This window comes from Penicillium canescens (assembly GCF_028828765.1).
Source record: "Penicillium canescens strain IBT 15451 chromosome Unknown utg000004l_segment0_segment0, whole genome shotgun sequence".
Taxonomy (NCBI): Eukaryota; Fungi; Ascomycota; class Eurotiomycetes; order Eurotiales; family Aspergillaceae; genus Penicillium; species Penicillium canescens.
Window position 1 is genome coordinate 3,027,938 of NW_026703966.1, and position 21,691 is coordinate 3,049,628.

At 47.6% G+C, this 21,691-nt stretch overlaps 10 protein-coding genes across 10 annotated transcripts; 7 read left to right on the forward strand and 3 right to left on the reverse strand.

Moving 5' to 3' along the window:
- Window positions 1–1,529: 1,529 nt before the first annotated feature.
- On the forward strand, window positions 1,530–2,469 carry N7446_006514 (uncharacterized protein; the record flags this gene model as incomplete). The annotated part of the gene is made up of 2 exons (XM_058515262.1): window positions 1,530–1,885; window positions 1,935–2,469. The coding sequence occupies 2 exons, from the start codon at window positions 1,530–1,532 to the stop codon at window positions 2,467–2,469; spliced, it is 891 nt and encodes a 296-aa protein (XP_058372440.1).
- Window positions 2,470–2,696: 227 nt separating this feature from the next.
- N7446_006515 (TMEM53 family protein) lies at window positions 2,697–3,572 on the reverse strand (the record flags this gene model as incomplete). The annotated part of the gene is made up of 1 exon (XM_058515263.1): window positions 2,697–3,572. The coding sequence occupies one exon, from the start codon at window positions 3,570–3,572 to the stop codon at window positions 2,697–2,699; it is 876 nt and encodes a 291-aa protein (XP_058372441.1).
- A 622-nt stretch (window positions 3,573–4,194) lies between these two features.
- N7446_006516 (uncharacterized protein) lies at window positions 4,195–4,890 on the forward strand (the record flags this gene model as incomplete). Its single annotated transcript, XM_058515264.1, has 1 exon — window positions 4,195–4,890. The coding sequence occupies one exon, from the start codon at window positions 4,195–4,197 to the stop codon at window positions 4,888–4,890; it is 696 nt and encodes a 231-aa protein (XP_058372442.1).
- A 62-nt stretch (window positions 4,891–4,952) lies between these two features.
- N7446_006517 (YidH family protein) lies at window positions 4,953–6,135 on the reverse strand. Its single transcript, XM_058515265.1, has 3 exons — window positions 5,651–6,135; window positions 5,218–5,501; window positions 4,953–5,163 (listed from the first exon to the last, which is right to left on the reverse strand). Exons 1-3 carry the CDS (start codon window positions 6,120–6,122, stop codon window positions 5,071–5,073), a joined length of 849 nt encoding a protein of 282 aa, XP_058372443.1. The 5' UTR covers window positions 6,123–6,135; the 3' UTR covers window positions 4,953–5,070.
- Window positions 6,136–7,678: 1,543 nt separating this feature from the next.
- N7446_006518 (GcvT family protein) lies at window positions 7,679–10,228 on the forward strand (the record flags this gene model as incomplete). The annotated part of the gene is made up of 1 exon (XM_058515266.1): window positions 7,679–10,228. The coding sequence occupies one exon, from the start codon at window positions 7,679–7,681 to the stop codon at window positions 10,226–10,228; it is 2,550 nt and encodes an 849-aa protein (XP_058372444.1).
- A 1,099-nt stretch (window positions 10,229–11,327) lies between these two features.
- Window positions 11,328–13,553, forward strand: N7446_006519 (uncharacterized protein; the record flags this gene model as incomplete). Its single annotated transcript, XM_058515267.1, has 9 exons — window positions 11,328–11,558; window positions 11,629–11,712; window positions 11,766–11,906; window positions 11,955–12,059; window positions 12,123–12,542; window positions 12,598–12,655; window positions 12,710–12,991; window positions 13,067–13,126; window positions 13,189–13,553. The coding sequence occupies 9 exons, from the start codon at window positions 11,328–11,330 to the stop codon at window positions 13,551–13,553; spliced, it is 1,746 nt and encodes a 581-aa protein (XP_058372445.1).
- Window positions 13,554–14,560: 1,007 nt separating this feature from the next.
- On the forward strand, window positions 14,561–15,634 carry N7446_006520 (uncharacterized protein; the record flags this gene model as incomplete). The annotated part of the gene is made up of 1 exon (XM_058515268.1): window positions 14,561–15,634. The coding sequence occupies one exon, from the start codon at window positions 14,561–14,563 to the stop codon at window positions 15,632–15,634; it is 1,074 nt and encodes a 357-aa protein (XP_058372446.1).
- Window positions 15,635–16,280: 646 nt separating this feature from the next.
- N7446_006521 (uncharacterized protein) lies at window positions 16,281–16,624 on the forward strand (the record flags this gene model as incomplete). Its single annotated transcript, XM_058515269.1, has 2 exons — window positions 16,281–16,449; window positions 16,539–16,624. 2 exons carry the CDS (start codon window positions 16,281–16,283, stop codon window positions 16,622–16,624), a joined length of 255 nt encoding a protein of 84 aa, XP_058372447.1.
- A 258-nt stretch (window positions 16,625–16,882) lies between these two features.
- N7446_006522 (uncharacterized protein) lies at window positions 16,883–17,116 on the forward strand (the record flags this gene model as incomplete). Its single annotated transcript, XM_058515270.1, has 1 exon — window positions 16,883–17,116. The coding sequence occupies one exon, from the start codon at window positions 16,883–16,885 to the stop codon at window positions 17,114–17,116; it is 234 nt and encodes a 77-aa protein (XP_058372448.1).
- A 653-nt stretch (window positions 17,117–17,769) lies between these two features.
- Window positions 17,770–21,142, reverse strand: N7446_006523 (FUSC family protein; the record flags this gene model as incomplete). Its single annotated transcript, XM_058515271.1, has 6 exons — window positions 17,770–17,879; window positions 17,947–18,108; window positions 18,193–19,254; window positions 19,315–19,717; window positions 19,776–21,050; window positions 21,113–21,142. 6 exons carry the CDS (start codon window positions 21,140–21,142, stop codon window positions 17,770–17,772), a joined length of 3,042 nt encoding a protein of 1,013 aa, XP_058372449.1.
- Window positions 21,143–21,691: the final 549 nt, after the last annotated feature.

A 21,691-nucleotide genomic window follows, 5' to 3' on the forward strand; every position in this document is an offset into this window, starting at 1 on the left:
CTTGCAGAATCCAATGTGGCTGTTGGTAAAACAGATATAAGCTCTAAATTTAGTACTGGGGCTATTTTGAGTGTTTTGGATAAGATTATCCTACCACATGCAGCATATATAATTTCCCACGAAGTGGCTGACGCAACCATCGGAACTCTCAAATCAATCCTTAATACTGAAATTGATAAGGCTAATATATCTGCCAACCCTACTGCTTTTATGGACGAATACTTTGACATTCACGGTATCCTCTCAACGATTTGTTGTGAGGCGTCCAAATACCATGTGAACAATTTCCAACGCCACTTGTGCTCATTCCGCCTTGTTTTATTGCTCCCTCACCACGACCCCTTTGTACATCAACGAGTCGCTGATTCAATGTCTTACGTTACATCTTCCATGGAGAAGCAGAATTTTTGGTTTCTTGACTACATGCTACAAAAAGAGAGCACTTTGTCTCTTATCAATGGTCTTGTGCTTCAAATTGCCCATGGCATAGAGGGAGACTCCAGTCGATGCCAATAGACGCCAATCAATGAAGGAAATTGCTGTATTGGCAGTGTTCTGGCCCCTTTACGGCAACACTAGTTGATGCTGGTGTGTCTGGGGATCCCGCGCAAAAGAAGGCATGGGTATTGTGGTTTATTAGTATAATCCCTATGACCTTGGTTGTTATAACTTTATGGTGGCTATACCGGAATAGAAAGGATCTAGATGTTATGAGGAAATTGAGGATGTGTTTTGACATAGAATGTTGAGCTGGACACGGGAATAGGAAGAATGAGTTCATTGAGAACATTTACGGTTTTTCCCTTTCACTTTACGTTTCTATCGCCCTATTCTTTTCGTCGCTTCAGGGTCGATGTGCGCACCACTTTTGTCTTCTAGTAGGATACAATACCTAGAACCCAAAGGTACTCTGATCATGGTAAAGACTGCATGGAATATCTTAGCGTTATGATTCTAGACTCAGTCTAAAGCATGGATGGCCACACCAAATTTCGGATTAAGTTCATAAGTTAAGGACAGTCCCAAAAGGTTTGTGTTAGGTACTGTAATCGGAATAGCCGTAAGTGCTTGTCACTTACCTTCCCCGAGCACTCTACCTATTTTGTTAACGAGTGCCAAGCGGACATAAACATAGAACCCACCTCGCGAGAGAATTGGAGAAAAAGAAATATCTCATTTGATCGTTAGAAATCTCTGTTCTCATACGGAGTCCTCTGTTGCGTCAGCCTTACTGTCGAATGATATCCTGGAGAACGCGGGATTATAAATTGGATATGCAGGACATAGACAATTAATAATGCGACTGTATCACATGTACTTGTTATTGCTAGACTTGACGTGTTTCGCAACAAAGCAACGCATTTATCAGCATTTCTCCATGTCATACGAATATTGCGTGCTGTTTCTGACAAATGGAACCCTCCCCGCAGAATGGCTTTACTATATAACGATCGAAATATCCTCAATTTCTCCGACAATAACATCGCGAATCTCTTCCAGATAAATAATTTGAATTTCAAACCACCCATATGGCTTCTGCAGCTGTTCAACTCCCCGGTCGTCACGGTACTTCGCTGGCTGAAAAGCCTCAAATCCCTCTTACCGAGAAACCTCACCATGTCCAGACCACACTAAACTTCCTGAAAGAAAACGAAGATGGCTCCCCTCCAGAACCAACATATGTCGATAGACCGGAGACCTACGATAGACCTGTGACAACCCTACCAGCCACCATCCATGATATCAGTGGCCATGAATTGGACTACACGCTGGATGGCCATGGGTTCCAGCTCTACTACCACGAAAGTCAAGAGAAAGATTTCCAAGATGATGAAAAGATCAAGAGGGAGTATTACCCAGAGACGGAGCAACTACTAAAAGACGCGTGCGCAACCTATCTCAGCCTGATTTTGAACTAAGACTGACCAGTATAGCACGGGTGCCTCCCGAATCTTCATCTTTGACCATACTATCCGTCGAGCATCAAATGACAACGACAGCGTCGCAAAGCTCCGCGGTCCAGTTCAACGCGTCCACATCGACCAATCCTACTCTGCAGCCAAAAGCAGAGTCCCCTTCCATCTCCCAGAAGACGCACCTGAGCTGCTAAAGGGCCGGTATCAGATCATCAACGTTTGGCGTCCAATCAAGACTATACTGAAAGACCCCCTCGCGGTCGCTGATGCAAACTCAGTTCCAGACAGTGATCTCGTTCCCATTAAGTTGATATACCCTAACCGTGAGGGTGAGACGTACACTGTGAAGCCGGATCCTGATATCAAGTGGTACTACCGCTATGCTCAGACTCCGGATCTGGTTACTTTGATCAAGTGCTTTGATTCGAAAACGGATGGACGGGCTCGTCGTGTGCCACACACTGCCTTTGTTAACCCCGAGACAGAAAATGAGGCGGGTCGGGAAAGTATTGAGGTTCGGGCTTTGGTTTTCCATCCTGATGACCGAGATTGATTTGCATAGTGGATTTTGGTTGTGGTCTTGTATTAAATTGACATCATGTGAGAGACGCCATTTGTTTAGTAACGCTCCTAATTGATTATTAAATTGATAAATTGCATTTGAGACTCTGCGAGCGTTCGTAAATACTGACGCGAGGAGATGCCTTCTATGTAAGTATTATATATGGTCTAAGCTAAGAATACAAATGTTCCCGATGCAATGTCCAATGATTCAACCAATTATTTATCGGCGACCGCTTGTTTCCAAGCATTGGAAATCTTATTCCAGTACTGCTCGGGATGTAGTCTCATATGTCCGACATGCGGCGAACCTTCGAACATTTCCAAATCAACCGGCCAGCCCAAAGCCTTCACGCCAGCAACATTCTCTTCAAGATCCTTCCATCCGATAATTTCATCTTCTTTGGAATACAGATACAACCTGTGAGAATCGGTCGATGTGATACTTTTATCGGTCATAACCCGGTTCGCCCAAACGCCGGAGGGCTCTGACCCGCGCAGTCGTTCCCAAGCCCAGTTCGCCCAGAGGAAGATATACCACAGACCCTGCGTGATGATAGCGGGCCAGGGGAAGAATTTCGCTGTGCCGACGGCCATAGCGTGCGACCAACGACCAACCTGAGATGCGAAGTCCAAACTTCCAGGAGTGGAGTCACAAATCAAGAGCTTGTGGGGGAAAGTCTTGTCGGTGCCATGTCGTCGTTGATATCCGACAACAGCGGCTGCGGCAAAGATCGCGCCCGTATTGGACATGGCGTGGATAAGGACGCGCTCCTCTTCACCGCCGCTTCCAGTTGGAGTAGGGAAAATAGTATCGACGACTGGCATCATAGCTTCGATTCTTGCTTCTTCTTGCTGGTTTGAGGCTTGAAGAGTACCCGACAGGATCACAATAATGCGTGAAGATGGGAAGAGCTCATGGAAGCCATCGGAATACTTGGAGACGTGCTTTGGCATGCCATCGCCCCAGCCGGAGATGATAATTGTCGTTGGCTCGTCAGCAGGGACGGGCTTGCTTTTTTCATTGCCATTGCGAAGGTACACCCGTTCAGATATCGGGGTGAAGCCTGGGAATGGGATTGGCCGTGGAGACATTATGCCATGGATTGTGGAGATGCTGGGGCTTGTGCAGGGTATCTCAATTTAGTACAGTGATAGGTGGTTGAATGCTTCCAGTGGGTGGCTCTTTTCTAGTTATAAACCAACTCCTTTAAGAAAAAAAAAACTCCATCGGTGGCTGGCCCGTTGTGGGAATTCGTCCGGGGAATCACATACAACATTGGCCGGCAAGCCATATGGTTGGGGACTGATCGATAACATGCGCCAATCTCTTCAAAGCAAGTGGATCGTTGGGAAGAATAAAATGGCGTTGGCGAATGAATTGTCGACTCTTCACTTATGCAAATGGACCTCGGCATTTCCCGTGGTTTATTCATCAGATAATCTGCCTGAGGCACCAATATCTTGAACATTTGCAAATAGTTGAGGAATATATTCACCTATTGAAAATTTCTATATATCAATTCCTGCTTGTTAAGTTTAAATATACATATTCATTCCTATCAAGTGATCCAAGCCGTAAGGACAACCAATGTGCTCACAGCAGTCGATCTCCCTTTGAGATCTATAGACTATGCGAGAGTTTCCAGGCATAAAACGCAAGAATGGGGGTAAAATTCAGAAGGACTTAGAACCAAATACAGGACCAGAACAAAACATGGAACCAACAAACCAGACCCAAGCCCAAGTCGAAGATACAACATTAGAAAACCTACAAACCCTAGTAGAAACAATCAAAGCCGAAAACTGGACGGAGTTCGGATTCCTAGTTTTCCGCACAGACTACAGCAACGAAGACATCTGGGCGCAATTCCTCGAAGAATGCAACGAAATCCTAGAAGAGGGGATTGAGAATGCACCCGCCGAATCGGGATTATCCCGCGTTGCGGAGTGTGTCTTTATGAAGATTGTTGATGATGATTCGTTGGCGAATGAATTGGCTGAACGGGTGGCGTTTGCGTACCGGCTTTGTGCGGAGGATATGGAAGATGATGAGCCTGGGGATCGCCTTGTTGCTGGTCTTCAGATGCGTATGTGTCTTATGGTTGACGGGGACTGTATTCGGTCTGTTGTTGGGTCCGGATCGGGGGGTGAGGATGGGGTTCCTTCTGTTAAGGCTGTCGATGTTACGCTTGGGTTGGATGGGGTGGATGGGGTGGATGGGGGTTTGGATTATTCTGGAGTCTTTAGGGTTGCGATTCGGTCTTTGATTACGAAGCTTTATCCTGCGTTGCTTGCGTGTCATAGGACTGGGGACTTGATGCCGGCTGATGGTGGGGTTTGGAAAGGGGTGCAGGCTGCACCTTTTTATGCGGAAAAAGAAGTGAGGGAGATCGACAGGCTGTTGAAGTGACCACGCTGAAGGAGTGCATAGCTTGTCAGACATGTCGGGAGGTTATAATATATCTTTGCAATGACACTATGATTAAATTGATATGAGTTGATGAAGTAACCGCCTGTATGCTTTTGATAATTCTTTGACTCGCTTTTGTGATGCCAGCATGACAATGTTAGAGTAATCAGCGAACAGAAATCATAACCGCAGTATTCGATTGAACAACGCCCCGGGTTGCTGCTCAATTTGGATTAGTATGACGACAGATAACACCAATGTCGCAACAATAATCTGAGTTAACCACATTAGTACTGACTTGAACATGTAGGATTCGATGAAGCCCACTATGAAGAGTAAGATTCCCACGGAGTTTATATCCCATCCACCAGCATACACTTTACCGCGGGAAATAGCATTTTGCTGTCTCCAGAATCGAAAAGCACCTATCAAGGTGACCAGAACAGCAACAAAGTGGCAAGCGACCGAAAGTGGAATGCCAACCGCGTGGAATGAGAGGTAATGGACTTCAGTGTTTGGCTGCTGTAGGCGGAATAGTTGAGCGATAAGCACACCCTGCATAGCGATAAAAGTGGAAGTGCGAATATAGGCCAGAAATGTCCTTTCCAAAGCTTGGGGCGAGTCAGCGGTGTGTTCAATCCGTTGCAAGGCTATCGGGAATGTGACAGATCTGGAAACGTCACATCAACGCTCATCATGGGATTGACATTGACTGTTTCCAAATTGCCCACAGAGTTACAATTAAAACGGTAATACTCACCAAAATGATCGCGATTGCTCTTTTGAGCTACCGTCAAGATGACATGTCGGCACCAGAACCGGCGGATCCGGCTCCAAGGGCCCTTGCCAGCTGCACGTTCTTGGGTACTAGTTCGAGAGGTAGTACGATGTGTAGTAGTTACACGATACTCCTCCCCAGACGAAGCCGAGGGGTCGGAGTAGTCTAACTCGTCGTCTTCGCGCGTTTGGATGTGATGAAGCTCCAACGCCTCCCGATCGTCACCGTGAGCGGATGTCGGGCGGGAGTCGGTCAAGATTGCATTGGGAGGTTCTCCAGGAACTGGGCGGTTCGGGGAGCTTTCAGGCATGATGGACGGTGTAAGTAAGGGATTTATGATGGCATTGCGAAAGAGATGTATTGTTTGTCTTGAGAATTCGCGGTCAAGGGTGAAGGAGATTCTCGTTTTCCCCACGGATCGGCCCCAGCCGAACGTCAAACGCCCCGCTCTCATTCTGGGGTTGTCTTTCCAGTTTGGCCATGTCTTTTACTGATATAGCGTGGAATATTTGAATTGGATGAAAAGCAGGATGTTGTTCTATGTTTATAGATCTTTTGTTTACTCCACAGCCATCGTTTTAGCCCCTGCAGTCTAATCTGATTCTGACCAATCACAAACCGTAAAATAGGGATTGCACCATTTTTGACCTCGATGTTGGAATGTGCTGCCAATGGCAATACTTGTTAACGGTTTAGCTCAGATCTATGCACTTTAATAGAACAGCTTGTTATGATATTCAGAGTTTCCCCATATCTATATATTATATGTTGCCCGTTATAAGAAGAGCTGCTAATTCCAGCTATGCAGCATTTATATTGCTTCTTCCGGAGACACCGCAGGCGAGAACCGACATCAAGCGACCACAAATCTTATATAAGCTCATAGCAAACGCGATATCGCGGGAGATCACTATAAGTAACCGTCTGCGCAGGCCACATTGAAGCATCATGTACGATCGTGAATAACTTAGAATGTGATTGCTAAGACCTTCATCTAGCCGACTTGGAAGTCTCCGTCGTCATTTTCATGAGAATTTTCCTTGCAATCAAACCACTGCATGTCAAGCATGACTATGTGAGCATTTGACTCCTTGTAGTCCTTACTCCGTCCGCCATGCACTAGGTACTCGTCCAGTGAGGAGTCCTGCTGGTTTGCACACTCTAGTTGATGGAAGTTACTCGCCAAGAATCGCCATAATTAAAATCAGAATTGAGTAGTTCTTCTCGTCAGAAGTCTTTTCAGTCGCTCGAGAAAACACTCCCATCTGATATTGTTGTCGTGGTAGTAGCAGCGATAGACGAGTGAGCGAGCCCTATGTTTGTTCTCTAAATCAGTCAATCCTTCATGAATGCACGTCGCATCTGTCTTCAAATGAGTGTTGTTCATGGCTACTATGCAAGTCTCTGAATCGATTGGCTGTCGGATCTCGGCCCAATGCCGATCACGTGGTAGGAGCATATCGGTAGTTGTTGCCTGAGGCAACACTGCATCCCTACTTTCACCCCCAGAACCAGCACAAACAGCTGATCGGAACAGATATGGGAACTTCACGGACTGTTCCTCATTGGACAATACCTCAATCCCATGAAGTCACCCATGCTCCTGCCCCTCATACTAACATCCGGTTCCAATCTGGACCCCGAGCAGAGCACCAAAAAAGGAAATCTTATCCACTGTTGACGAATGAGCTCTTCACGGAGCTGCCTTGTCGATCATTATTGCCCACTGTACCTAAATTATCGCCCATGAACGTGGGGCAATAAGCTGCCCCTCCAATCCGTTTCTGGGAAACCCGGGACCGTAAGAGGACCGTGACAGACATGCCCGGCCATATATCACCGTAACCCGTGCGGGGCATGGCCTCATTATCAGCTTGACGATAACATCGTATCGGCTCTGCGGAGTGCGGGGAGTTAGCAAGGTACACATTGCTCTTATCAAGGGTATACAAATAGCAGCCACGCCCGCTTCATTGGCCACCATATTACTCGTCCTCTATTAGCCTGGGAATGTCCCTTTCACAACGCGTTATCATCATCGGTGCGGGAATCGTCGGCACTAACCTCGCCGATGAGCTGGTCTCTCGAGGATGGACGGATATCACCGTCGTCGAGCAAGGCCCGCTGAATATGCCTGGCGGGTCGACGTCACATGCTCCCGGCCTCGTCTTCCAGACCAATACCTCCAAAACCATGACACACCTCGCACGCTACACAGTTGAGAAGCTTCTATCGATTGAGAAGGATGGGCAAAAGTGTTTCAACCAGGTGGGTGGGCTCGAGGTTGCCACCACGCCGGCACGGCTGGAGGAGCTAAAGCGTAAGCTTGGATATGCCTCCGCATGGGGGATCGAGGCACGTCTGGTGAGCGCCGAGGAGTGTTTTAAAATGTACCCTCATTTGAACCATGATATGGTGTTGGGGGGTTTGCATATTCCCAGTGATGGTCTCGCACTAGCAGCTCGTGCCACACAGCTCCTTATCGAACGCACGAAACAGGCGGGCGTCAGGTACCTTGAACATACGCCAGTTACCGGTATCGAGCGTGCAGGCTCTCGTGTGACCGGAGTGACTACCTCCAACGGAAGCATTCCAGCAGATATCGTGGTCTCCTGTGCTGGTTTCTGGGGTGTTGAGCTAGGAGCCATGGTTGGAGTGCAGATTCCTTTACTTCCCCTAGCACACCAGTATGCGAAGACAACTGCGGTCCCTGCCCTCGCTAGCCGTGATATCAACTCCCAGATCAACGGCATGAATGCTACTCTTCCAATTCTCCGACACCAAGACCAGGACCTCTACTACCGTGAACATGGTGAACAGTACGGTATTGGATACTACGGACACCGTCCAATGCCCGTTATTGCTTCCTCACTTGGTCTAACACCAAAGCATGTCGACGAACACAATATGCCCTCTCGTCTGGAATTCACAAAAGAAGACTTCGACCCTGCCTGGAAAGAAACCCAGTCTCTCCTTCCCATCCTTCAAGAAACCGAGATCGCCGACGGCTTCAATGGTGTATTCTCATTCACACCTGATGGAGGCCCAATTCTCGGCCAACCGTCTCACCTCGACGGCTTCTACGTAGCCGAAGCAGTGTGGGTCACGCATTCAGCCGGTGTCGCGCGAGCCCTGGCTCAGATCCTCACAACTGGCCACTCGGACATCGACGTCTCAGAATGCGAGCTATCCCGCTTCGAGGAGATCCAACTCAGTCCCGAATATGTGAGCGAGACGTCGCAGCAGAACTTCGTTGAGATATACGATATTCTTCACCCGCTTCAACCGCGCGAGTCTCCTCGCAAGCTTCGTGTCAGTCCCTTCCACGCCCGCCAACAAGAGCTCGGAGCTTTCTTCCTAGAGACGGGTGGTTGGGAGAGACCGTGGTGGTACGAAGCGAACAAAGATCTGGTCAAGGCTCTCCCGGCATCATGGAGGCCTGTCGAGAGAGATGCTTGGTCGGCACAGTTCCATTCGCCCATTTCCGCAGCCGAGGCTTGGAAGACACGAAACGCGGTCGCCATGTTTGATATGACTTCCTTTCATCGATTTGAGGTCTCTGGTCCAGGCGCTGTTCAATTACTCCAACGATTGACCACCGGCAACATGACCGCCAAGCCAGGCAGCGTCACCTACACCCTTCTTCTCGACAATCATGGTGGTATTCGCGGCGACATCTTCGTGTCCAGATTGGAAAATGATGTATTCCAAATCGGCGCAAACAGTGCAACCGAGCTAGCCTACCTCCAAAAAGAGGCGCGCCTTCAAGGAAAACACGCCAGCCAATGGGCCCAAGTCCGCGATATCACAGGCAGCACATGCTGCATCGGCCTCTGGGGTCCGCGCGCTCGGGAAGTCATCAGCGCAATCAGCGCGGACGACTTCTCCAACAAAGCCCTGCCTTACTTCGGAGTTAAGAAAACCATTCTCGCCGGTATCCCGGTAACAGTTATCCGCAAGTCCTACGTCGGCGAGCTAGGCTGGGAAATTCAGTCCAGCGCCGAGTATGGCCAGCGGCTTTGGGACATTATCTGGCAAGCAGGAAAATTGCACGGTCTCATTGCCGGCGGCCGTAGCGCTTTCAACTCATTGAGAATTGAAAAGGGGTATCGAATCTACGGTGTGGATATGACCACCGAACACAACCCCTTCGAAGCTGGAGTCGCCTACGCTATTGACTCAAATAAGAGTTATGACTTCGTTGGCAAGGCTGCTATCCAGCGTCTCTCAACACAAACACCTACTCGTCGTCTCCGGCCTCTGACTATTAATGATGGTCGTTCAGTCGTCCTGGGCAAGGAACCTGTCTTCTACAAAGGAAAGGCAGTTGGCTATGTCACAAGCGCCGCATTCGGGTACACGATTGGCCAGCCTGTTGCGTATGCTTGGCTTCCTGGGAGTGTGAACGATGGTGAAAGTGTGGAGATTGAATACTTTGGAAAGCGGATCCAGGCGACGGTCTCGGCGGAGGCACTTTATGATCCCGAGATGAGTCGTCTCATCCAAGACGCTGCGCCTATTTCGCCTGGTCCGCGGACTGCTTTCAGGTCAAGACTTTGATTGCATATTTCTGGCTGGGGGATCACGAGACATGATTTTAATTAGGAGAACTGCTACCCGTGGTGGCTTGATGGGTGACATTGCATGTATATGGAGGAATTTTTGTCGGACTTGGGGGATTTACGAATATTTTATCATGATCATCACGTCTTAATGATGAATATATGACATTTTGTTTTTAGCCACAATGCACGGGATAGCGTAGAGTTGTGATAGTAGAAGTCGTTTTCAGGTAAGTGTATTAGGAATGGTAATTCAAAATAGAAATTTCACGGGAATTCATTTGCCTAGCGAAACGGTTTCCTTGGTATGTTTCTTGGACAATATTCACCGATGCCACATCCTCTTAACTCGGCTATTGGCTTGGCACACATGGAAAACTCTACCGTTTTTCTGCGAGCCACGCGCAACTTTAAGTTGGCGGATATTTTTTATAAGTATATGCTACGTGGTGCAGGTCCGACAAACAAGTAGAAAATATGACTGTGTAGTGTTTGAAGGTTGAGGAGACTCCACACAACCTTGGATATTCACACCAATTTTTATCAGATCAAACCATAAATCCAAAGCCCCAAAAATCAAAGATTGATACGAAGGCCCATAAGCCGAACAGGCGCAACAGCCGAGGTGTCGAGTAAAAAGTCATACACAACCCCAACCTTAGAAGCAATGCCAACCAATCGATCGCGTCTACATACTGCAACAGGAACAACCCCCGTGCAGCATAGGTAAAAAAACATGGAATGGCCCGTCATAATTCAGCAAATCCCGAAATCACCCCATACAGCTCCGGTCTAGAGCGAGATCCCAGTGCAAAGATCATGTGCAAATACGAGATGGGTCTCTATTCCCACTTTCTGAGTGGCTGTGGCTCTGGGACCCCAAGACCCTAGCGGGAGGCAATTCTCCCAACCGGGTAAGCCGTCGCTTTCAGCTCATCAGATAAGATTGCCTACTTCTTTTTTGTGTTTTTTTTTTGCCCCCTCAAGTCTTGGCTGGTTATTTTTACTTAATTTTTTTTTCTTCGGTTCGCATGTTCGAGTATTTCTTCTCTCTCATTTCTTTCAGCTGTGTTTGAGTGTTTGAGTGAGATCTCATCATGTCGGTTACTGAGATTGCCGATCCTATGGGGTCAGAGAAGAACACCCACAATCAAACTGTCCCCGTGAACGACCGCGTGGACTTGTTGGGCCAGGGAAGTCCTGGTGTTCGTCGGATTGAGATTATCAATGCGAACTTCAGACTGGTTGATCGCGTGTGTCTGTTTCTTGCGATTTTCTTGATCGCTTATGTTTATGGTCTGGATGGAACTGTTCGCTATGCATATCAGGTAACTGATCCCAAGCTTCATGAGTCTGCCACACAAAAAAGAAGATACTAACAAATCTGTCTTTGGATAGCCCTATGCCACCCAGTATTATGACAACCACAGTCTACTCGCGACCATCAATGTTCTGCGAGCCGTGATCGCCACCGCCGCGCAAGTGAGCATACTCAAACCCCAATGTATGATAAAAGCTGACTGTGGATGTTTCAGCCCACCGCTGCCAAAATTGCAGATGTTTTCGGCAGAGCGGAACTTATCCTCGTCTCGATTGTTTTCTATACTGTTGGAACTGTAGTTGAGACATGCGCGAAGAACATGGAGACATTTGCTGCAGGCGCTGTGATCTACCAGGTAAGATGCGCGCATATCATCCTTCTTACTTGTACTGACTCGGCTTAGATCGGATACACTACTATCATGCTTCTCGTCGAGGTTCTCATTGCCGATGTTACCTCCACCCGATCCCGTCTCCTCTTCTCCTACATTCCTGCTATGCCATTTATCGTGGGTTTCGCATAATTCCCCAAAAGCGCGAATCCAGGACATTGAAATGCTAACATAACCCAGATCAACACTTGGATTAGTGGCAACTTGACGACGTCCGTGCTCAAGGTTACTACATGGCAATGGGGCATCGGCATGTTCGCAATTATTTTCCCCGTGTGCGCTATACCTCTGCTTGCAGTCTTAGTTATCGTCAGTCGACGCACAAGAAAGAGTGGTGCTCTGGAGTCTTACAAGAGCTCTTTTGAGCTGCTTGGCGGAAGGAAATTGGCGTCAGAGCTCTTCTGGCGCCTAGATATTATCGGCATCATCTTGCTGATCGCTATGTTGGCTTGTATCCTTGTTCCGTTCACCCTTGCCGGAGGTGTTACTTCTCAATGGAAGACTGCTAAAGTTATTGCGCCTCTTGTTGTGGGTGTTTGTTTGATTCCCGCTTGGATCTTCTGGGAACGGACTTGCAAGTATCCCATGTTGCCTTTCAAGGTAAGTCTACACTGCGAATATTTTTCCTCATGTCAATTGTTAACCTTATCTCCAGCTTGTCCGAGACCGCGCTATTTGGGGTTCTATCGGTATTGCTGTGATGCTTAACACCGGTACGTTCATTGCATAATTGCTACATGATGCATGTCTAATCTAATTCGGTTCAGCGTGGTACTTGCAAGGAGACTTCCTGTACACAGTTCTCATCGTCAGCTTCGACGAAACAGTCACCAGCGCAACCCGAATCACCTCTCTATACAGCTTCGCTTCCGTCCTTACTGGTGTCTTCATTGGCTTCGTCGTCCTTAAACTCCGCCAATTGAAGCCCTTCATCGTGTCCGGCACGGTTCTCTTCCTGGTTGCCTTTGGTATCCTAATTTACTTCCGCGGTGGCAGTGAGGGCTCTAGTCACTCCGGTGTCATTGGTGCGCAAGTGCTGCTAGGTATTGGTAAGTGATACAAACATCCATGGACCTATCGAACAACCTCCGCCCCCAAGTAACGAAACATCTAACAACCCCCAGCCGGCGGAATGTTCCCCTACCCAGCGCAAGCCAGCATTCAAGTCGCAACCAAGCACGAACGTAAGTACAACCACTCTTTATAATTGAAACCCAAAATTTCAGCCCCATACTCACAATCCCAGATCTCGCGGTTATCACCAGTATCTACCTAGCATCCTACCAAATCGGCAGCGCCTTAGGCAACACTATCTCCGGTGCAATCTGGACCCAAGTTCTCCCATCGGAACTGAACCGTCATGTCGGCAACGCAACCCTTGCCGCCGAAATTTATGCTCAACCCCTCAATTTCGCAGCCCTCAATCCCGTCGGCACCCCTGATCGTGATAACGCCATCCTCGCCTATAAGCAGACCCAGCGCTTGCTTTGCATCACTGGTATCTGTCTTACTGTGCCTTTGATTGCTTTCGCGCTGTGTATTCGTAACCCTACTCTTACTAAGGAGCAGAGCTTGGCAAAGGCTGAGGAGGAGAGTAGCGATTCTGACTGATTTTTTTGCCCTGGGCGGAAAATGTTGGTTTGCTTTTGGTCATTGCATATGTATTTTGGTTTGAATGTTTGATTATGCCCGTGAGGGAATTTTAATGTCTTGACTATGGGAAGTATAGCTATGCGAGTAATATTTCTAATTTTGACTCTCGGATGTTTTCCGTAAAGCCCTATATTCAAAGTTGGGATGTGGAGAATATGCAGTCTGCAGTGCTCGTTAGTTGCATCTGATCGTCCTTGGACGTCGTAGAGTGAAGCATATATTTTGCTTTGATCTACATGTCCTTTATCATGTTACTATAAACTCGAGGTAGCCTTGTGGTGGTTACTTGGCGAAAAACATGAGAACGAGGCTACCTAGGTAACTATATATCAAGCTCCACCTGGAGTAAATATTTTACTGATCCTGTATCGTTTCCGCCCCCACGTCCTACATTTCAAGGTCCTTTTAGATCAGGTAAAACTCGCCTATGACCATGTACCTCTTCCAAGAGATCTTGGTCTTAATAACTCTGTAGGTCATACGACGGCTCGGACTCTCGAACGCCCGACGCAGTTCGGAACACAGCTTGTCTGAAAAAGTACTCCACTGATCATCACTCAATGTGACAGCGCGGCCAATTGCGGACTTCAAACGGACGGACATTGACGGCTCCACCCTCGGTGATAAACAGGGACAAAGGCCGATCGGACTGTTTTGCGGCCGAAGGTCCATTTGTACATGATTCCATATGGAAAAAGCGGATGTACCCCCTCCGGATGAGATTTTCACTGCTCAACGTGGCAGTCTTGCTCCACACGACGTCGGTGGAGCGGTCTGCGACGAAACAGTCTAGAAAATTAACCAAATGTAGAGATGATCTGCACTGAAGTTCAATCTATTTAAGAGAGATCACGCCATCCGTCTCCAGAATGTAGCCATCTATCGTCTTCCTCATTGCACCGCATCAACTTAAGCTTAAATCCTACCATTCAAAGTGTGTACAAGCAACAACAAAACCATACACAATGGCCATCATCAGGCCCGAACAAAATGAGCAGCCCAATCGCCTCCTACTCATCAGCGTACCCCGCACAGCCTCCAACCTGCTCCTAAAGATCCTCAACATCCCAAATCAACCAAACGTCTTAACTAGCCCAAAGGGCGGCTACTTCTTCTTCGATGCCTTCATGGCAGCCGGCAAAGAAGGCCGCCTAAACAAACCGCTCTCACAATGGACCGACAATGATAAAACCGAAGTCCAAAACGCCTTCCAAGTCAGCCTCGACAACTTGGAAGCCTACTCAGCACGCGCACGCGCCGAGAACAAAATCATGTTCGCCAAAGAACACGCCTTCTGGTTCACAAATCCTGGCGTCTTCACCAGCATGCGCGACGGCTCCAACAAAGTAGACGATATGAAGTCTTTCCACGTCACCACACCGGACAGCTACGGCGCCCTGACCTTCTCCGCGCACAACGATACCATCCTTCCAGATCAGTATCTACGCACGTGGAAGCTGGCTTTCATCATCCGTCACCCGGCACTCGCATGGCCATCCATGTATCGGGCCATGCAGAAGATATCGCAGGCTGGTTATATCGACGAAGATGGTATAAAGGGTATGGGCATGGCGAACATGAGTATGTCGTGGACACGCCGGCTGTTTGACTGGGCGATGGAGCAGCCGGATGTGCCGAGTCAGCCGTTGGTTATTGATGCCAATGATGTGATCCATAACCCTGCTGTTGTGGTGCGGTTCTGTGAGCTTGCGGGGCTTGATACTGGGTCTATGCAGTTTGAGTGGGGTGGGAATGGGGTTATTGAGAAGAAGTCTGAGACTTGGTCGGCGGATCGCGCGAGCGCGGGGGATGCGGCGGAGATCGAGAGGCAGAGGAGTGCTGCTGCTATTATGCTTTCTACGCTTGAGGCGTCCAATGGTATTGTTAAGGATAAAGCGCCTGCTGGTGTTGATGTTGATGTTGAGGTTGCGAAGTGGAAGGTTGAGTTTGGGGATGAGGTTGCTGCTGTGCTTGAGAAGGCTACTAGGGATGCGATGGATGATTATGAGTATTTGAAGGAGCGGAGAGTTACGGTGTAGGTTAGGATTTTAGGGTGGGATCTCCGGTTGGGAGTTGGATATTATTGTGTGCCTATAGGAAGATCTTTACCGATATATGCTGAGACTTGATACTCGTTAACGATTATGATATGCGGATACGGGAGGGCCGGCCCGGATTTTACATCTTAGCGTTCATTTTTAATGCAATTCGATGTTATCTTCCCGGATGAATTATATGGCTAAAGGTGTCTAGAAATATTAGTCTTAGGTTCATGTCAGGATTCCGACCTGCTAGGTGTCTGAGGGTGCCTGAGGCTATATGGCAAGCCTTGGGCCGCACAGTGCGCAAGTAGCTGAGCACATGTATAGGCGGCCTCATAATGACCGTGCATGTCGCTTCACACATTAGCTAAGCGCACCGCGTATTTATTGCTGTCGCTGGTCTTCGCATGGAGGACCAGCAAGTAGTCTCTCAAACACCTGCACATACATTACCGATAGACTACCCTGCTACCTAGGAGCTCGCAGGGTCCTAACAATAGCTTTACTCGATAGATTATTTAGCAACGTTGGTGCTAGGCGTAAGTATTTAATAATATCCGTAAACTTCTCATATTCGAGAAATAAAAAGGGAAGATACGACACTATATAGGTCTCGATTGGAAAGTAATTAAGTCCATATAGAATGGCGACGCGGAAGATAGAGAGGGAAAACGAGCGAAGAGAAGGTGAGGCTGAAGAGATTGGGTTCGTAGTCTATATCTGCGCTTTCGATGAAGAGGAGATCAGTGGAGAGAAAGAGCGCGACCCTCGCACAATGCAGGGGTGTTTTGTCGTCATCATGCGTAATGAAAGTTGGTTTCAACCCTTCCAACAGTCTATCCGAAATTTGGAATACTGGGAGAAGCACAGAAACAGAGATGCTAACAGAACCCGCTAACAGAACCCGCAGCACCTACAGTCGGCTGCTTTTCCCGTCCAGTAGCCTATCAACCGGCGTTTAGCTTTGGTTGGTTCGACCTGTCTTAAGCCCCGCACGGAGTCCACTTCCGCCGCTAGGCTAACGGGAGGCGTTTGCCCCTTACGAAGCCCTTGGCCAATTAATTAGAAAGATATAATATCCCCGCAATTCCACTGAATTCCGGTTTACTGCCCAGCTACTTCTTTACGAATGCTTCGAACCTCGCACTATTTTGTTCTAATGTTCTACACACCATAATCCATTGGAGACCCCCCGATACTGAGACGAGATACCGCATTTTGTGAAAGCCGAAGCAAAGTTCCGAAATGTCGATCACTTTATCAAAATTGCTGGACCTACGCGAGTACCACAGCGTGATGCTCTTGCACACATACAGTCAAATACAAACTATCGTTGATCCTGGAGCTACCGAATATCCCGATATTGCCACGGAGACCCTAACTATTCGTATTGACAACGATGGGAAAATCGCAAATACGACAATATACGAAAATCGGTCCAAATCTGGCAGCGCATACGAAGACTCTAACCTGGACTGAACTAGAATTTTGAGAATGTTGTTCGCCAGTAACACTGGCAGTTCAATTTCAATCGCCTCTATCGTCTCTATGGCCACTGATAATTGCTCCGAGACTCTTGATCATGACGGTGTTACTCGCTTTGTTATTGATGATTTATCTCGTCGAATCCTACCTACTGTGATGTAAAACGACCTTTTTTCCAACATGGCAATGCGCCTACGCGAGCTGTATGCACCTGGTATTAGAATCATTAAATTATTCATAATCTCAATAAAGGGAAACGTGTTCTCCGTTCGCAAGGTATCTATCTGTTGATAGCCACTGATATGTATGCAGAGCTAGGCGATAATGCTCTCGATATCCAATTTGCATAGGTTCGGCTAGATTGCGGCTTTGAATCACACATTTTGCCTAAATTGACCTCGTTCCAAGTCACAAAACTTTCACAAGTGGCACCCGAGGTGCAGCTTCCAGAAAATAGTTTCCAGCGACCGTCACTTTGTTTATTTATAACACAGATTAAGCTTCTGAGAAGGTAGGATTTGCAGGAAATATCTCTAGGTATTATCATTTATACTCTTCGACGGTTCTCGAAAACCTACTGACTAAACCACAATAGCAAATATCTGAAGATTTTCCCGAATATCCCGTCAAAGGGCTCGTCTTATGTTTTATACTCTGTCTGCATTAACAGAGTCTTCGTCATCCGAGACTGGGAAAATGTGACCCAGTTCCACCATTATCTCAGAGATCTCATTTGACAATAGCTGGGCCACAAGAACTAGTACTGGTTAGAAACGTCTGAAGTATCCCGGGGCTTTCAGGGCTATCAGTTATAGGGATCTTACCGAATGAGGATAGTAATACATAGTCTTCGCCATTAGTCAAACGGGATGCCATTCGTCCTTGGCGATAGTGAGAAATTTGTTCCAAAAGGCGGTCTCGTGAATCTTTTATATTTGTTGGAACATTGCTGGAGGTACTCTCCAGAGCTATTGACGATGCCATGACTGTATTAAGTGTCAGTAGCAAGATAACCATGGTTTTTTTGCCAATTCGTAACTAAATTTTTTGTTCGCCTTTCCAAGACTTACCAGTTAGCAGGTGACCGATACGTTCAGACAGCTGCTGTCTAACAGCGGCAGTATATCGTAGAAGAGAGATTTGACCTTCCGATGGCGTAGGGATGTTGACTAGAATGAGATTCATAGAATGAAAATTGTCTACAATGCCCCTTGTCTGGCGAATGATGTTACGGTATTCGGCATCTGGAAAAGGACTTTTCAGTTCGAATTCGGAGCGCGCCGATACCTGAAGACTCTCGAGCTGTGAAAGGAGGCGCTCGATCTCGTTCTTGTCATGAGAATTCATGTAGAGCACAGACATGCTTGCTTCTGCCGTAGCCATTGTGTTCAATGGATCGGATTTCCAAATCAAAACTAAACGGAACCACAGCAGATGTAAAGTATTATTGAGCTTTGTCCGCGCGCGAATGGGCCAGATACCTCGTGTGATGATGATACCCCAAAGGCAGCCCGAGATGACAGAGATGACTCTATGAAGGGCAATTTCAGTGATATCGAGGTGTTCGCCCCCGTCATCCTGCTCATTGCCATCGATTTGCGAGTAAGAGAAAGCATAGAGCACGGACAGGTTGTAGGTTAGTAGTATGAATCGGCCCATGGGGCCCTTACCCTTAACAATGATCATATAAAATTGCCCGAGGGCCATAACAAAACCCACCACTGCGAGCCTGAAAGCATTTCCTCCGGTAATGTACCAGGCCCCTATCGAACAAAGGGCCCCAAGACATGTACCAAGAAACCGAGCATAACCCGTAGTGTTTGATGCGCCAATAGTCATCGAGCATACTAACATGTATGAGAGAAGGCCCCATTCTCCCCTCCAAAACAAATAGAGCGGTCTCGTCAAGGATATAAATGAAGGCAAGGCATAAAGCGCTGCTCCGATCCCTACTTTGAGAGCGAACTTGATTTCATCTGTGCGAAAGAAATCAAAAGGTCTCCAAGCATGAGAATCAGCCCTTTCGTATCGTGTTTGTCTTCGGAGTCGATTTTCAAGCTGATCGGTGGGATTGGACATGCGTGTCAAACTTGTACTATTGACTTCGGTGTGATAAGGGCTCGAAGAAGGCGCTGGTGATGGGCCTATTAGCGGAATGGTTCGCAAATAACTCTTAGGCCAGAAAAGCTCACCTGGATTCAAACGGTGTCTCTCACATTGATGATCAGCCCGCCACCACGAAACACACGCCCAGGTCCAAGACACTCCGTTAGGTCTTCCCTCAACCTCGATTTGAAGCTCCTCCAAAACAGATAAGAACTGTTGCAGCTTCTCACTTAACTTGAGGAGCGACACGGAAAAATAATCGCAGCTTGCGAAAATTTCCTCAAGACCAGCTTTGCTCTCCTGCGTGAAAGACATTATCTCTCTTCTGTGAGAAAGCGAACACAAAGCGGACATTCGAACTTCTCGGTATGTCTTGACTGCTTCATCGATACGGGGGCGAGCTCCACCATTAATGGAGATCCTGTAGTCGGGAGCAGGTCCAAAAGAGACTTCTTTGAAGATATCTCTCAGGGTAGAAGCCAGGGAGAGCTATTAAGCATCAGATTACACTGGGTCCGGATATCGCTGCCATTTGCATTGCTCTCACCATGGAAATTTCGAGCCGAGATATTATTAATTCAAAATCGTCTCCGGGATGGTTCAAGGGAGCGTCCTGTTGAATCTTAGGTGCAGATTGTAATTTCTCTGCCTCGTAGCGTTCCACGTCTGTTTTCGAAACAGATTGTGGCTGACTGACTAGCCTCGGACGTTCTATGGTGACGGAAACAGAGGAGTCGGTTTGCGGACACGACATCTGTGTTGGCCTCGTACACCTGGTCGGTGCAAGTAATTCAAAGTGTAAAGCACCCGCACTGCGTAGACCGCCTAGGCTATGGGTGATGTCTTGCATGAAACACACGAGGCGTTTTTCAAGATGATACTCTAGCCCTGTTCCCGCCACATAGTGCTCAAACTTTGTCTCTTCCATTGTATTCTTCATTTGACCGAAGGCTTTATCGTGACGTGCAGAGAGATTGATAAACTCTGCCTTTTGGAGCTCGTAGTCCGATCCGCGAAGGAAGCTATCTGTGATATTCACGAGCATCAACGTCACTGTGTCTGTTAGAGTTGAAAGATTTCCTCGGAACTGCTTCCGCGCAGAAAGAGGCAATATCGACAGCGATACAGCTGCCGCAATCCCGACGCCTAAAAGAACCATTCTCAGGACCTGGGATATCTTGTCGAAAGAAAGGGCGCCACTCTGCACAGCACCTTCCCTGGTAATGACAATGGTTGATGCCAGCGAAGCCAAAGAGCAGGCAACATTGACTAGCGGATCACTCATTCTCTGTTTGGTCCATCCAATGAACCCAAATCCACCGGCAACGAAAACTACCAGCACCACAGCATGGCCTAATTCAATCATGTCGTGCTTTCTTTGAAAGAGAATTGTAACCCACATGCTGGATAGCGAGAGAATCGCCGCAAAGATAAAAGCGACGAAGGCACATATTAGTGCTTTGTACATGCTGCCTTGCGTCCTCGCTGGATGGAAGTAGACTGTGATCGTCGCCACCAAATGCTTACCGTTCTGATGGCCCAAGAGATTCCCGATCATGGGTATGAAAACTGCTAGGGATGCGAGTAGATATGCGAGGCTGCACTTGAATATTCCCGCTCCCTGCTCTGAAATGATGAACTCTCGTATGTCGCTCCATGTGCGCAGTAACTTCCGAGTTATCCATGGTGTAAAATGCTCTTGTTCGACATGTTCTCGGTCAACTATGAATGGCTCTCGTTCCTCTAGTCCATCGAAGGCACTAGAGTGCAGGTTGACTTCTTCCTGTCGTTGGCGGCCTGCTATCCGGAAGGTCCGCTGGGACTGTCGAAATCAAAAAAAAAGGCCATAAGCACAGCCCTGACTAGGTTGAAAATATTGCTTACCCCAAAGAAAGAAGAGAACCTGGACGTCATTGCAGGTTGACTTCACATCCATTCCGCTTGGGCTGGGTGTTCGTGAAATAGAGCTGGAATCCCACGCTAGAATTAGTATCCACCTTAATCTCCGCCGGGAATTTATGCCACCGCCCTCTAACTTATTTGGGGCCGCAGATTACGTCACTGACATGCTTTGTCTTCCTTTCCGATCAATTGGAAGTGAAATGAGCAATTCTAGAAGTAAAAATTATTCACGACCTAGATTCTCATATTTGTGTGGCCTCTCAAAAAAGAACGCTTTTTTTTTACAGTTAACAACCTAACGTTTGAATCACCAAAGAGTGCCTACAATTTCTTCACTAGGAATCATGGACATGGTCTTCACCTCGCTTTACTGCTGGTTGCATTGAGATGTGGGTAGGTCTGTCCGCCTAGATTGTGGAACATGGTCGACCCAGCTTGAACCTCGTTGAAGCTCGGCCGTGCATCAACAGAGTATACTGAACTTGTAGCCATCATTTACGTATTTTGGTTGATTTTTCTTTCTTTTTCTTTTCGATTTAACTTTTATAACATTCGTCTGTC